General features: G+C 41.0%; 1 protein-coding gene across 3 annotated transcripts in view; it reads right to left on the bottom strand.

The window, feature by feature from the left end:
- The window catches only part of LOC131134126 (alpha-1,6-mannosylglycoprotein 6-beta-N-acetylglucosaminyltransferase B-like), a 77,310-nt gene that overhangs the window by 40,957 nt on the left and 20,943 nt on the right, over positions 1–15,410 (bottom strand). For all 3 annotated transcript variants that reach the window (XM_058079026.1, XM_058079019.1, XM_058079008.1), the window contains 2 exons: positions 9,700–9,850; positions 426–535 (listed from right to left, as the gene is read on the bottom strand). In XM_058079026.1, the coding sequence (XP_057935009.1) occupies positions 426–535; positions 9,700–9,803 (214 nt within the window). In that variant the 5' untranslated portion in view covers positions 9,804–9,850. The remainder of the gene's footprint in view (positions 1–425; positions 536–9,699; positions 9,851–15,410) is intronic.

The raw sequence follows: 15,410 nt of genomic DNA, 5'->3' as shown, positions 1-15,410 counted from the left end.
GTTATGAGAGAGAATAAATCTGCTTATATGATATTGATATTGTTTGTGAATGCAACCCTTCTTGCTTTTCCCTACCCACCTACCCAAATCCCCCTCTCTCCTTTTACATCGTTTCTATTTGCTTAATGAAATTGAGACTATTTCATAAACAAGTCGTCCCCAGGGTTTTCTCCATCTATTGAAACAAACATGTAAGAGATGAGGGTAAGCATAGTTCAATTTACAAAACTATTAGAATTGTAATGCACGGCCATACAATGTGTTCTGCTGTTGTACTGTATATACTGTGCAAGTCCATTCCTCTGTTTTCTAAACCAGTGTCCTCATTAGTATCACGTGTATGCTAGAGCCTATCCCAGATTACTTCTGGCTTAGTCGGCAGTTAATCAGTATTGGTATTATATTTCATAACTTATGTCATGTACCTTTGCCTTGCATAATACTGTTCTGTAGTATCTGCTCCACCCTGATTGCCATGTTGGAGACATTCTGGGCAATAGCCTGGATCATCTCCATGAGGCCGGCTGGTTGAAACCTGCAGACACACAGCACAAAAGTACAAATTACACTTAGAGTCAATTGAGCAAGGCATATTTTGGGCTTAAACTTGAATTGTGTCGTGAGTGAACAATGGCAAAACAGTTTTTTTTTTACTTTGGTCACCAGGTTGTCCTGGAAGGTAACTCCAGTGAAAGTTGGGATCTATACTGATGATTAGAAAGAAGGAAATATCAGCAATCCTCCTTGCAATATTCCCTATAAAGGGGGAGTTACTGTACATCCCGACATATGTACTCTTACGTGCTCAAAATCATTAAACTTACTTATTTGATCATGTGCTGCACACAGAGCACTGAACAACTTCACGCTCTGTCATTTTTGTCATTTTTATTCATGTACCCCACTTTTACTTTTTTCCAAGGAATGCTCAGGGGTCTTACTCAGGTTTTTAGTAGTTTCTTGGTTCGCCCTGCTCCATCCACGGCGATGAGAGCGCATATGCTGTCACTCAATCTTAGTTTTATTTGTTATGTCACCTCCATTTCTTTGAAAGCCCTTTTATTCATCCTCGTCTTCTTCCCACCATCCGTGAATTCAAGGCAATTAAGGCTCTTTAAATATGGACGCCACATCCACGAGTCACTTTGCACTGACCTTCTACGGTGTAGTGGAGGCGTGGAAAGGGTGTGTCTTGAGGCGGAGTTGCGTATGCACACTTCTCAAGGTGGAATCTATAAACCACAAATTGCGTGAATGTGTGCGTACACCACTTTTTACAAGAATAAATATTTTTGTCCGTATGCACATTTTGGGTTACTGGTGTATGGAAACTTTTAGTCTGATTTCCATACATATTTTTTAGAGCTTTTATAACTTTTTATAGCTTGAAAAATTAGGGATAACCATTGACCCCCCCCCAAGTACTAAAGCTTAAAAATACCAAGAAGTCAAAAAGCATGTGACATTTGCAAGTATGTTTATGTGGTGCCTAATGTGCAACATCAGAAAAACTGATTCCAGACTTTGCTTGCAGATGACAAAAATGGTGCAATGCCTCCCAGTAAATGCTTATATGTGATGGATTTTCATCTTCAGAGCGCAGTAGTAATTTGATGTTAATGCACTGCAGATTTGTATGTGTACAATAATTCCATTTTAGTTTTTTGGGCCCTTTTACTCTTGTCTTCTTGCAGCTTTTACCATGTTTTATCTCAATCCCCTCTCGTGTTTCTGCATCTCTGCTCCCTCCTCTATTTTAACATCTCAACAGATGTGAAAGTGTTTGAGAGTGATGCAAATTGGTAGACACTTGGTTGGAGCGTGAAATAGAAAAGGACCTGCGCTCCCACTTCCTCTGCCGGATGACAGAACTTCTCATTCACAAGATACGATGTGCTGAATAAGTTGTCTGTGTGTAGATTGTAGTTGTGACCCCCCCCCCCCCCCCCCCGCCCATTCCCCCAAAGTATCTGCATGGTTGCACATCATGCAAAGTGGAGCTTGCATTATGACTAAAGCTCATTTATGCCGCAGTGCCCATTACCTCCATTTTAATGACTTTATTTTAATGGCCACTTCAGTGTTAGTGTTTCTGTGTATTATCAAATCAGCATATGGCTTTAATCCTGATTCATGCTCCCCAATGCAGCATGCTAACAAATCACTCAATATGATCAATTGTGCATGCATGTGTGGGCATGCAATGATGTGCAAGGCTGCTTGACTATATGCCAAGAGCAAATGCATGAAAATGGATGACAACAAAAATGAGCGCTATGTGGAAGTACGTCTTTCACAAGACCTTTATAGCGTTAAACCTCAAATTCATAAGCACAACTCCTTATTATTCGTATTCAAAAACATACATGTTAGGTGAATTGTCGACTCCAAATTGTCCATAGGTATGAATGCGAGTGTGAATGGTTGTTTGTCTATATGTGCCTTGTGATTGGCTGGCGACCAGTCCAGGGTGTACCACGCCTCTTGCCTGAAGACAGCTGGGATAGGCTCCAGCACGCCTGCGACCCTCGTGAGGATAAGCGGTAGAAAACATTTGTGAAAGGGCTATATAAATAGCCCTTAATTGACTTGACTAAAAATACCTGTCATGGGATACAATTATTTTGACTTTATAGTCAATGCTAGCTATGATTGGCAAAAAAAAAAAGTGCAGTTATCCCTGAGGTAGTGATCACAATGACATTGGAATTATATCTCTTTGAAGGACATGCGTCCTTGATTAAAAAATACATTACACATTATATACTGTTACCCCTTGGTTCTTCTGTTACTGTATGTGTTGGTCTTCTATATTCTTTATGACAATAAACAAATAATAATGTATAACAACAGCTAAAGAAAAGAAAAGAGGCATTGCTTTGACTGTTTATTAATTTGCAGCCATTACACAAACATGCATCCATCTTCTATGCTGCTTATCCTCACAAGGGTTGAGGGTATGCTAGAACCGATCGTAGATGTCGTTGGGCGAGAGACGGGGTACACCCAGGACTTGTTGCCAGTAAATCACATATAGACAAACCATTCACACCTATGAACAATTTGGAGTTGCCACGTAACCTAACGTAACAAACCCACGTAACAAAAACCCACGCACACACGGAGAGAACATGCAAAAACTCCACACAGAGATGCCCAAGTGGAGATTCAAACCCAGGTCTTGACTGTGTGGCCAACATGCTAACCACTCATCCACTGGCATTTCCATAAAACCGTGGACGAGTGTCACATGTGCTGCACAAGAATTTGGTACAAATTCAGTTTTTAACAGTTAATTGTTTTTAAATTATGTTCACTAAACTGGCTGTGGGCGGCACGGCTGGTCGAGTGGTTAGCGTGCAGACCTCACAGCTAAGAGACCAGGGTTCAATTCCACCCTCGGCCATCTCTGTGTGGAGTTTGCATGTTCTCCCTGTGTATGCGTGGGTCATTTCTCCGGGTACTCCGGTTTCCTCCCACATTCCAAAAACAAAAACATGCTAGGTTAATTGGCGACTCCAAATTGTCCATAGGTATGAATATGAGTGTGAATGGTTGTTTGTCTATATGTGCCCTGTGATTGGCTGGCCACCAGTCCAGGGTGTACCCCGCCTCTCGCCCGAAGACAGCTGGGATAGGCTCCAGCACCCCCGCTACCCTGGTGAGGAAAAGCGGTAGAAAATGAATGAATGAACGAATAAACTGGCTGTAATTTTTGTACAAGTGGTTTCGTGAGCCAACGCCATAGTCATAAAACAACTGATATGGTCTGTTAAAAAAACACCTAATTAACTATAATATTGAATTACAGCATTAATATTACTATAGATGAACTCCTTGTAGGCGAAGGTCACTGAAAGATTGAACCTCGACTCACACCTCAGTGCAACCAAACCTTCTCGAAATAAAAGTCCTCCACAGAGAGGGAAATGATACATAAAAGGACAAAGCGAGATAAGCCAATTAAAGCGCAAAGAGATAAGGGCGCTGAACAACAAGGCCTAGAGGGCAATAAAAATATGAAGCGGAGAAAAAAAATATGGGGTATGCTGGGGAGATAAATTGCATAAAAACATGCACAAAATGGGAGTAGAGAGCTCAAGCGTCAAAAAGCAGACCGAGAGCACCAAAGGGCACTAAAACCAAATTGTCTTCCTTTTCATTTAAAAGAGGCTAGTTGAACTGAAACAATAAATTATAGCCATCAAAGAATACAAGAAGGCTTTTTGGTTGGTATCCCACTGCTACATGAAGCATAGCGTTGACACATTTTGTGTGAATGACTGTTTTTTTTTTATTTTTATTTTATTTTTTTAAACAAAATGTGCAAAACAAAAACAGATCAAGAGGAGCTAAACAAGCCAGAATGTGTTACAGAACCATCCAGAAGATCAGTGATAAAGAGAAATGGGGAAGAAATCAATGGCCAAAAAAAGGAGTCTCTCTGGAGATAGGAAATGAAAATGTCTTCTCATATTCTACTTAAAAGATGTTGTGCCCTCTCTCTCATCTAATGAGCTCATCCTGTTAAGCCAGGAGGAAAGTCTGGGCAGCACTGCATCACTGGACGCTCTCCAGCACAAGAGGTGTATGTGATGTGGGGTCAGCGTTCATTCTGGCTTTTTGGCCTTTATTAATTTTCACAAAAATACATCAAAACACTCACTGTATCATTTGTGATGATAAAAGAAGTGTTCACAGCAGACTACAGAAAAAAGCAATGCTGATATTAACATTTTTTGTATATAGGGAAACTAACTAGTAGTATCTACCTAGCAGCCAACTTATTAAGTAACATATGTTTTAACGCGCTGCACGGCAGTCGAGTGGTTACCGCGCAGGCTCACAGCTAGGAGACCCGAGTTCAATTCCACCCTTGGCCATCTCTGTGTGGAGTTTGCATGTTCTCCCCGTGCATGCATGGGTTTTCCCGGGGACTCCAGTTTCCTCCCACATTCCAAAAACATGCTAGGTTAATTGGTGACTCCAAATTGTCCATAGGTATGAATGTGAGTGTGAATGGTTGTTTGTCCATATGTGCCCTGTGATTGGCTGGCGACCAGTCCAGTGTGTACCCTGCCTTTCGCTGAAGACAGCTGGGATAGGCTCCAGCACTCCCCGCTCCCCTCTTTACGATAAGCGGTAGAAAATGAATGAATGAATTAAGGCTGTAAAACCACACACTTTATACACTTTTCTCTCTCATTTAAACACTCTCAAAGTTAAAATTTAATTATGAAGTGACTCACACATATTTCAATTTCACTCCTCTGACCATGCAATGTCCTAGCGCCGTTCAGCTGTAGCGTTTTTGTATTCTTCTTAAAACATATTGCTCCCGACATAAACAAGTTGAAACAGCAATAAACGCAGACAAAAGTTGGCTTAATCTCCTGTTACAGAGCATGAATGAAAGCTAGCAGGGGTTAGCTTAGTTTTGCATGCAACTCAGGCTTGAGGAGTACCTTTTCTCACTACAGGTTTCCTGTCCCTGCTTGGCCCTCTGGGTTCAGGTAATTACTTCAGCAAGCTCCTCTTTAGAGTGCTGTCTACTTTTAGAAATAAGCCAAGAGAGTAAGAATTTGCAACCTCATTTGGCCTCTGGCCAGCCCATGTGTGAAGAAGGTCTGCCCCTGTTGAAAAGGAAGCGTCTTTGGGCAGGCATCATTGCGGCCAAAGTGAGTAGGCATATGGATCAATACATGAGCAGAGCATATTCGTACATTTGGCAATAACACCAGGGCAGCCAAACACCAGCTACTGGTTGATAATAGTGGTGTGTCGGTCATGAACAAACGGCTCAAAAGAACTAGCTCGTTTTTTTGAACGGAATGAACGAGGTCACTGCCCCTAAAATACCCGTTCAGTTGCAAATGTTTTTTTCTTGATTGGCTGGAAAGTCAGTTCACAGTTCCTTTTGCAGGGCGTGACTATCGGTGTGCTTGCCTGTCTTATCTTATCGTCATGCCTCGCTCTGTGGGTGAGTGGGGTTAGCTGCCTGAAAGACAGAGAGATTGACCGACACTGTCGGTGACCTCGTTCATTCCGTTCACAAAAAGAACTAGTTCTTTTGACCCGTTCGTTCATGACATACGTATGTTGTTATGCTGTTGAGTCGGAACAAACGTAAACATGAGTGAACGGACTGACTCAAAATGGCTGACTGGGTCTATGCACAGGTGGTGATCACAGGATAATGACCAATTGACCGAAATGACCGAAATGAACTGATCTTTTTACTGAATGAACTGGAGTGATCCGGTTCACTGAAATGAACGGTTTTGCCCAACACTACTTGATAAGGCAATTGCCCGAGATTGTAAAACCAGAAGCACCAACCTGTGTCTTCCTGGCTTGACGACAGAACGATCAAGCCTCATTATTACACAGGGATACTGAAGTGCACAGAACAGTAAAATATCAACAGGATGCTAAGAACCTTCATCACGAACCCAATAAGGCTGTAGAAGACAGGTCTGGAAGCCAACTGCACGGGTGAGAATTAAATGTGGCATATTCCACAGAAATACTCTGCTTCCGTTCTGCATAGGCCTAAACCTCCTCAGTCAGATCATAACCGGTTCCGAAGTGGAAACACGATCAGCCATCACCTCTACATGGATGACATAAAGCTGTATGCCAAGAACAACCGTGACATCGACACACTGATTCACCTCACAACGTTATGCAGAAATGACATCGCAATGTCATTCAGACTGGATGAATGTGGGAGAATTATATCTAGACGAGGGACGATGATCACGACTGACTGGGTTGAAGTACCTGAAGGCAACATAACAGATGTACAGGACAGCTGCAACTACCTTGGAATTCCACAGGCAAATGACAACCATGAGGAGAGATCCATCGTGCATATAACACAAATTATCAGAATGAGTCAAAATATATTCAGAAAGTCAGAAAAGTTGCCTCAATCCAGTGTTGTATAATAAAGCGATGACACACTAAAACATTGCATAAATTGTAACATAGTGGTAAGATTTTGCACAATATGTCAGTTTGTGCCAAAACATGGCATTGTTAGTGACCAACTTAAGTAAAAAGCCCAGATGAAGCCCAGCAAAAGAGAACAAAAGTCCAAAAGGTAAAAAAAAATATTGTTCTAATCTCCAAAATACTGCGAGTCAACTTCACATCATTGTGCCTCCTTTTGTCCTCTCAATCTTTTGTCTTTGTTGTCCCTCTGTCTGCTTCCTTTCCTTGTTATATTTTCTACCCTAATGAATGGCTGCCCTATGGCGAAATTGCAGGCGGAGGCCTCAGACATCCAGTCCAATTTCCCACTACACGGCAGTGTGTCAGCACCGATGAAGCTCACACAGAGATGAGACTCCCTCCGAGTGAGAGCACATCTTTCTGTAAATGTGCGCCTTTATTTTTTGCTCTTTTTAAAATTATATGTAGTATAGGATTGGCCAATATGTTTTATATTCTGATATAGAGAGTATATAGAGTCTTCCAATGATAACGAAATTACTTATAACCGGTATAAATGATAAACGTAAACAAGCCGAGTTGCGAACTGTGGCAGATTTTGATATTGTATAAGATGAATCCAATGCTGTCATCATGAGGAGAAGAACATTCGTGTGGGAAAGTATTTACTCTCACTATAAATACTAAACCGCCTCCTCCCAAACTAAATTGAAAAGGCAATAAACATGGGTGAAGGTTGGTGGAAGTGAATGGCGGAAAGGGAATGCAAACTATCAGTGTTGGCGTAGTGTGGTTGGATGAGTATATTGTATCTTCACCGCGTTTTACACTGTACAATGGCAACATACAGGCTCTGAGTAAAGACGGAAGGCACGTTTATTCTTGTACCCAGTTTCTCGTACCCACCCGCTCAATACGCAGAGGCGGTCGATGCAAACAAGAGTCGTAAAAATATCTACATATGCTGTTGGAATTGCATGGGTGACTCCATCTTCCTTAATCACAAGAAAAGACATTACACTTTGTGGAAAATTGTGTAGCAATGTGTGCAAAAAAGTTAGCTAGTTTGTTACCAATACATAAATAAGCTTTACAATTAGAGATGAGTGTATTTTATTACATGGCTTAATGTTTGTAGATTTTTTTTATATAAGACTCTGATGAATTAAAATGGCTTAAGGTACACTTGCAGTATACAAGGTACTTTATATCGTCATATCGTTATACACCTCAAAAATATTGTCATATATGATACAGTCCTTGCCAACAAATGCTGTCTGTTTGAACTGATTGAAGTGTTTGCAGTGCTTGGTTTCAAAGTTTTGTCTCAGGAACCCATGTTTCATCTGAGTTACCAATCTGCGATGGAAGTTCTTGGGATCAACCTGGAAATGTCCATTCTTGTGACCCATCTTGCAATCGGCTAGGCCTAACTAGATAGATTTAAACTAAGATCTCGGTTTAAAGAGTGTGGGCTGAACTGGAACTGATGCCTGTGGACTTAGTTAGCTGTTGAACAGTAAGGCATCAGTCATCCAAGACCAATCGGTGAATGGCATCAGCCTGTTCATTAGTGGTTGAGGTTCATAGATGAACTGACTGGGATGATCTACTGTGCAGACACCGGTTTTTCCACATTTGCTTAGGAGGGGAGTCTTCAGCAAGTGTCTGGCCATTTGTCCTAATGGATTTCCTTTGGGGTTAAACCTTCTTTTTTTTGTAAGATACTTATAATTGCTTGAACTTCTCTTTTGGTCCACTCCTCACCTTCGTCTGTCACCCGTGAAAAAATGAAGACAGAACTCTGTATTCGCTTTTTCAGTTCCATAAGACATGTTAGTGTTACCACAATACAACTATTTAGCCTTTCCACTGTATGAGGCTTAGAACATGTTCAGGTTGTAACCACAGACGACCTGCTGCTAATTCAAATGTATTTATCCAAGTTGAAACGAGGCATCTGAAGATGCACTATATAAGCCCAATTTAAAACAGGACTGACACCTTCAGTATTGATCTAGTATACGTGACTCTAATTACATGTCAACAGTAACCTTTTTTCTCTACCCAAACTACCGGCAATAACTACATATTGATTCCATTAAGAGTACCTTGTGCACACTTGACAATTACAACAAAAGAGTTACACCTTTTCCACAGCCGTGGTCTATGTGTAACTCTGCTTCCTTGGCATTAAATAGTCCATTACTAGACATTGATTGAAGTTAACACCAATGGCAGAGTGTATTAATTGCTCCATCCTTCCGCTCTAGTGAGGCTGAATGCTTATCCTGGACCACTTAACAAGGTTTGTGGATGTGTGAGAGAGACTGGATTTAGGCTATTTAAAATATGAAAGGAGAGTAGATTAAAATGACAGTGACAACTGGAGATGCTGGTACATAGTGTATAAAGAGGTGACAAGTAAGCCAAATAAAACAGGAAATAAAAGCTGCTTTGCACAGATACAAGTTGATTGTTAATAGAAAGACTAAATTGTGTATGGGGCAGAGTGGAAAAATATAGCCTTTTTCAATGTTTCCTTTTTGGAATTGTTAGATCCAATGTTTTATGTGACTGAGTAAGTCAGAAAACCAAAATTCAGGAGCTGTGGGGTTCTTCTGCAACACATGTGACCATTTACTTCATCATCCACGCTCCTTTTAAAAGCAATAGCAAACTTTGTGATTGCCCCTTTCACAATCATTCCTACCATTCCTACAGGGGTAAAAAGTAGCCTACTTGTTGATTGCTGAGCTGAGCTCATCCAGGCGTCGCGTGTCGGCAGTCGTGGTGTTGTTGAGTTTGGCGAGACTGTCCATTCTCCTCAGAATCACCTCCAGCATGTCACTGATCTTCCTCAGCACACCACGTGACTCCACACCTCCAAGCACTGAACAGAGAGAGACAGATGCATTAAAAACCAGGCAGAGGAAGACAACATGTCTAAGTTGAATATTACCAGGCTGGCAGTTTGCTATTGCTGATCAGAGTATCTACCAATATTTTGGACATCATCACAACACAGACTAAACTAAAAAGGCAAAGTCAATTTAAACCTCCTACTTCTTCCTATTCCTTTTTGGACACGTGGATTTATGAATTAGAAGATGGTATGTATTCCAATTAAACTGTCTGCAGGTTCAAAATAAAATTAAGCCTTTACCATTACCAATTAACAGTATAGAAACAAAAGAAAAACGTATAAAAAGCAGTGCATTTACAGTATATTAAGGTACGGTACAGCAATCCACAGTATGGTGCAGATTTGGGCTACGGTTTCAATACGTTTTTTCTAGGAATGCAGAGTGAAAATTGAAGTTGCCATCCAATGGCAGATCATTTTCACATAAAAAATAACCTGATAAGATAATAATAAATTATCAGGGGTGCCCAAACTTATTCCTACCACTGTATATCTGTGGCCCAACAATGGCCCCACTGGTTGACAGTGTTTCATTTTAAGTAGGTGCAAATGCAACAACACTAGTTTGAAAAGGTGATGATTTAATTTTTAGTAAAGAGGTAATACTGTAGAATAGTTGCAGGGTGCAGCACTGTTTTCATCTCTACTGAAAAATGGTGCTTTTGTATTATGCACTCATCTTTGTCTGTTCACGGAGGTGAAGTGTTCAAAACCGTTGCACCTCGACATGAGGACCAGGAGGAGTGGGTCCCGGCGGGCACATGAACATGGTCATTCATACATTCATTCATTCATTTTCTATCGCTTATCCACACGAGGGTCGCGAGGGTTGCTGGAGCCTATCCCAGCTGTCTTCGGGCGAGAGGCATGGTACACCCTGGACTGGTCGCCAGCCAATCACAATGCACATATAGACAAACAACCATTCACACTCACATTCATACCCATGGACAATTTGAAGTCGCCATTTAATTGAATCTATTTCACTACTTTAGAAGCAACGGAACCAATGTTGTAATAATGCTAAGAAGCAAACTGCTCAGCCATGATTAAAGATTAATCCTACAAGTACATATATACAGCCGCGTTGCTCAACCAACATTTTAAAGTGCTTGCAGAGATGAATAATGCTTCTGGATACTGACCATGTATGGTATTTCAAATGCAGCCAGCGCCATGTTATTGCATTAATAATAAGAAATACTTCAGGTGGTTTCCTGCAACCTCTGCTGGTAATTAATCTTCTGAACTTTTGTTTCAACGTCAGTGGCACAATAAGCACAATGTTTTCTGGAGGAGACATCACAGATGACAGAATGAGCATCTTTAAAAAGCAAACCAGTTGAGATTGAACGAATATGGCCTCTTCTGGTTGCAGTCAGTAGCGAAGTCAATTTGCCTTAAAACATGATTAATATAATGATTGTCCATTGATTATTTGTCAATGGAATTATTTTATCATGCCTTTTTCAGGGGAATACAATATGTTATGTCCTGTCATTTCCTCTGCCCACACAAAAGTAAATCGAAGTGTCTATTGTTCATGCCAGACATCCACACAATTCAGTCTAATATTCTGATATCAAAATACAGGCTGACCATAACATTCTAAACCCTTACACGATGAAGAGGCTTCCATCAAGACATGAGTTATGCAGCACCAGCCAGGAATTAATTATGTGGAGGCTCCCACTCTCTCAGTGCAACAGCAAATTTTTTCAGTCACCTGGCATCAGAGAGCACCTTGTGGAGCGTGAGAAGGGACCTTGTATGTGGTTGTGTCTGTACTGGGATAAGTGCTGTGGTCACTGGAGTTGAAAAGTGGGGTAGCGTATGAATATACAATGTTGCATTAAAAAGGTACATAGGAGTGGATAAAAGAAAATGAAAATCTCATTAATACACACGCACGTGTGCACACAAGGTCAGAGTCTCTCTAAATGATTTCATAATGCCTCAGAACAAAAAGGTTTAGCATTTTTGCCAGACAGTGGAACATTCAAGGTTAGTGGTGGTTCCGGTATGTGTGCCTTGGATGAGAATGTCTTCACAGTAATTAACACAGCTGACTTTGCCACATACAGTAAATACTCCAATTATATCTTGGCTATTTATCTATTTATAAGATGGAACATTAATGGGAAGCAGGTGATTATTGGAAATAGGGATCAACCGATATGGCTTTTTGGGGGCCGATGACGATACCGATTTTTTTCCATCACCCTTAGCTGATGGCCGATTTTGCTTGGGCCGATATTTGTGGCCGATACTGCTTTTGATCCCTCAATTTACATGAAAAAAGTACAATGATAACAAATATTACAGGTCTCATGTTTAAACAAATATTTATTGAAATGTAAACACTGAACACAGTAGGATTCAGCTTTCTTAAACACACATTTAAACGGCATTATCAACTTAAAAAAATAAATATTCAACCATGTGGAAAACATTTCTGTCGTAGTTTAAATTTATCTAGCATTGATGTGATGACTGCTCCTCCGCAGTGTGTGCCCCGGCGGATGCCTGACTGTAAATCATGCGGTGGAAAAAATACATCGGCGAACCCACGCGCATATCGGCCGATACCGATACAAGGAAAAAAATGCAAATATCGGCCGGCCGATGTATCGGTCGATCCTTAATTGGAAAGTCACACAAAAGGCACAACACAGGAGCAACAACGCTAATGTTGCAATACCAGTAAGCAGTTAAGTGCTCAGCCAGCATTAAGTTGAGTTCATTGCACACAACAGTATGGCAAGTGTAACATGCACCAAGAAACGTGACATACTTGAGATGCTCACTGAGTTTTGCTAAAATTACAATGACCTAACTGGATCTTCCCAATGCATGTCCTAGGCCCGGATAACTTGGGGTTGCATTAGTTTTTACACCCAATGCAATCCTATGTCAAACAAATAACGAGGCAATATATTTAAAAGTTTACAGCAATGGGCACATTTTCCAATTAATCATGAAATAATAGTTTCAAAGAAAGGGGGATTTAAAATTGGCCTTGACACCTCAATTCACATCAACTACACAAATGCATTTAATGAAATCAGTCCCGTAAGGTATTCACTTTGCACAGAGAAAACATGCATTTGTACTATTAGATAAGTCATAGCAGTAAGCACACAGAGCCACGCTGCTGGCAATCCATTTCATACCATGTTTGGCTTTAGCTTCCCTAACTCACATGGGCTAACACACACACACACACACTAACCAAAAGTGGATGTGTGCTTCTATTAAAGATAAAAAGGGAACACAGGTCATGGAAAGTGCAAACACAACTAAAGAATGACAGCGTGTTTTCAGTTCAGAGGTGTTTATTTTAAGATATGCAAAGTGGAGCCGAGAATGAAATGCTCCACGATGCCCTAAAAATAAGATTTTGAAGGATGAAATTTTAAGTTAGTAGAAACGTAGTTGAAAGAAGTGACGGATGACTGTTATGGCACTTTGAAAAAACACTTCCTCTGTCTCCACATCTTTGGAAAAAAAAAAAATCAACTTGTCTTGAAGCGAACACTCGAACCAGTATTTGTTTGGGATGTGAGGAAGCTCGGAGCATCATCCTGTGAGTGACTTACACACACTCCTGTGTGTCACAACAGGATGTTGTTTTGATTGGCTGGAGGCACGTTTGCATATGCATGTGAAGAGAAATCAATTTGTTAAATGATGAATACTGACAGGGCCGCCTGCTCGACAGAAGTTGATGCCGCTAAATTAACTAGCAATGCTCATTTTGTCTTCCTGACTTCCAGCTGTGAAACGGAGAACGCAGCTGTATTTCTTTTGCAACGTCCACGCGCCCACCTGTTTTTTTGTCATTCCATTACTCACTGACAGCTCAACGATTAGTTCCGAGAAGCAGTCATCAATACCGCGTCCCACATAAGGAAAGACGCACGCTCCTCGTATGTCTTTTGCCAGTGCTCCTCCACATGGAATGAAACGACACATTCCCGAGAAGAACTCATTTCTCAGCAGACAGACAGAGGCGTAATGGACCAACTACTGCTCCAATCTCCAGAACAACCCATCTCATCTCACAACACCACACCAACACACAATTACAACAAATTACATCCACTGTAATTATTAAAAGCACAGGAGCGCTTTTGTTCATTAGCTAGAGAACAGCAGGAGTAGGTGAATATTTTGTTGCTGTTATTTCTCTCAGTGCAAATGCTTTGAGGCAAATGAAAATGTCACCATTAAAAAACTGCACCCAACCCAGTGAGCGGCTCATGCTGAGAGCTAATAGAAGATGTTGGTGTGTCAAACTGCCAACATACTGAGAGGATCAATGATAAACTGGCTTTCAACTGGTGATGATACAATACTCAAAAGTTATTTAAAGGAGACCTATTATGCTCATTTTTCGGCCATTTCTATTGAGTTGTGGACTCTTAGAGCAGCTTACCAAAACACTAACTGTTTGTGTTTAGGTCATATTAACATGCATGTTTTTTGGAATATGGGAGGAAACCAGAGAAAAACCATGCACGCACGGGGAGAACATGCAAACTCCACACAGAGATGCCCGAGGGGGGGAATTGAATCCGAGTCTCCTAGCTATGTGGCCTGCGCGCTAACCACTCCCTACTGTGCAGCCCAAACGAAGACAAAAAAAACTTTTTATTTTTATCGTTTTTGACATCACTGTCATCTGCTTTGAAATGTCATTTCTGGTATCTTGGTGTTACTACAGAAGACAAACATTTTCAACAGCATGCACACAAAAACAGCATAAAAGAAACTAAAATGAAGAAACTAAAAAAAGTTACTAAATTATTGTGGTTTTCAACCAAACAATGCTTGTTTCCACACACACACACACAGAAAAGTAGTGTTTTTTAACAGTGCACTCCTGACTGCTGGCAAGCTCCTATTTATGCATACGCATCCTCAGGAGCCATCCGCAGAAGCTTGACGGACGAGAGCCTTGACCCTCATTAGCATGCCCACCATCTACTGAGGTTGATGTCTCTAAACTTCCAGCCTCTCCACACAATTCTGCTGTCAGAAACAGAGCTGCGGGGCTTTTTTCCCATTGCTGACCGCATCAGTGCACGTTAGTGCAACAGAGCGCTGGTCCACAGAAAAATCTAGTTGCATTGTGTCCAAAAAGGTATAAAATTATTCTGTTCTTCAAACTAATGGAGGTATTTTTTTCTAGTAGTCATTGTAAGAGGGATGCTCACTCACAAGTCCCTTTCACAATGCCTGTAAAAGCGGTCTTTTTGTGTAGCTGTTCTGTATAAATGGCACCGAGAGGAATACGAGGAAGAAGTCAACCGGGCAATTTCCCAGCTCCGGAACTAGTATCAAAAATGCATCAAAAGCAGGACTGTGCATGGATGGCAAATTACACACCTCATATATGCTTGTCTTGCCATGTTGAGTCGAAGGTAATGTCGCTCTTTAAGGGGCACACCAGATACAATATAATTATCTGATTTCAGGATGCTGTGTCACTGTGTGAAATTGAAATAAACATTTTATCCCAGTG

This window comes from Doryrhamphus excisus, chromosome 1 (genome assembly GCF_030265055.1).
Source record: "Doryrhamphus excisus isolate RoL2022-K1 chromosome 1, RoL_Dexc_1.0, whole genome shotgun sequence".
Classification (NCBI taxonomy): Eukaryota; Metazoa; Chordata; class Actinopteri; order Syngnathiformes; family Syngnathidae; genus Doryrhamphus; species Doryrhamphus excisus.
The sequence above is the reverse complement of the archived record's forward strand: the minus strand, read 5'-3'. Positions and strand labels throughout refer to the sequence as shown.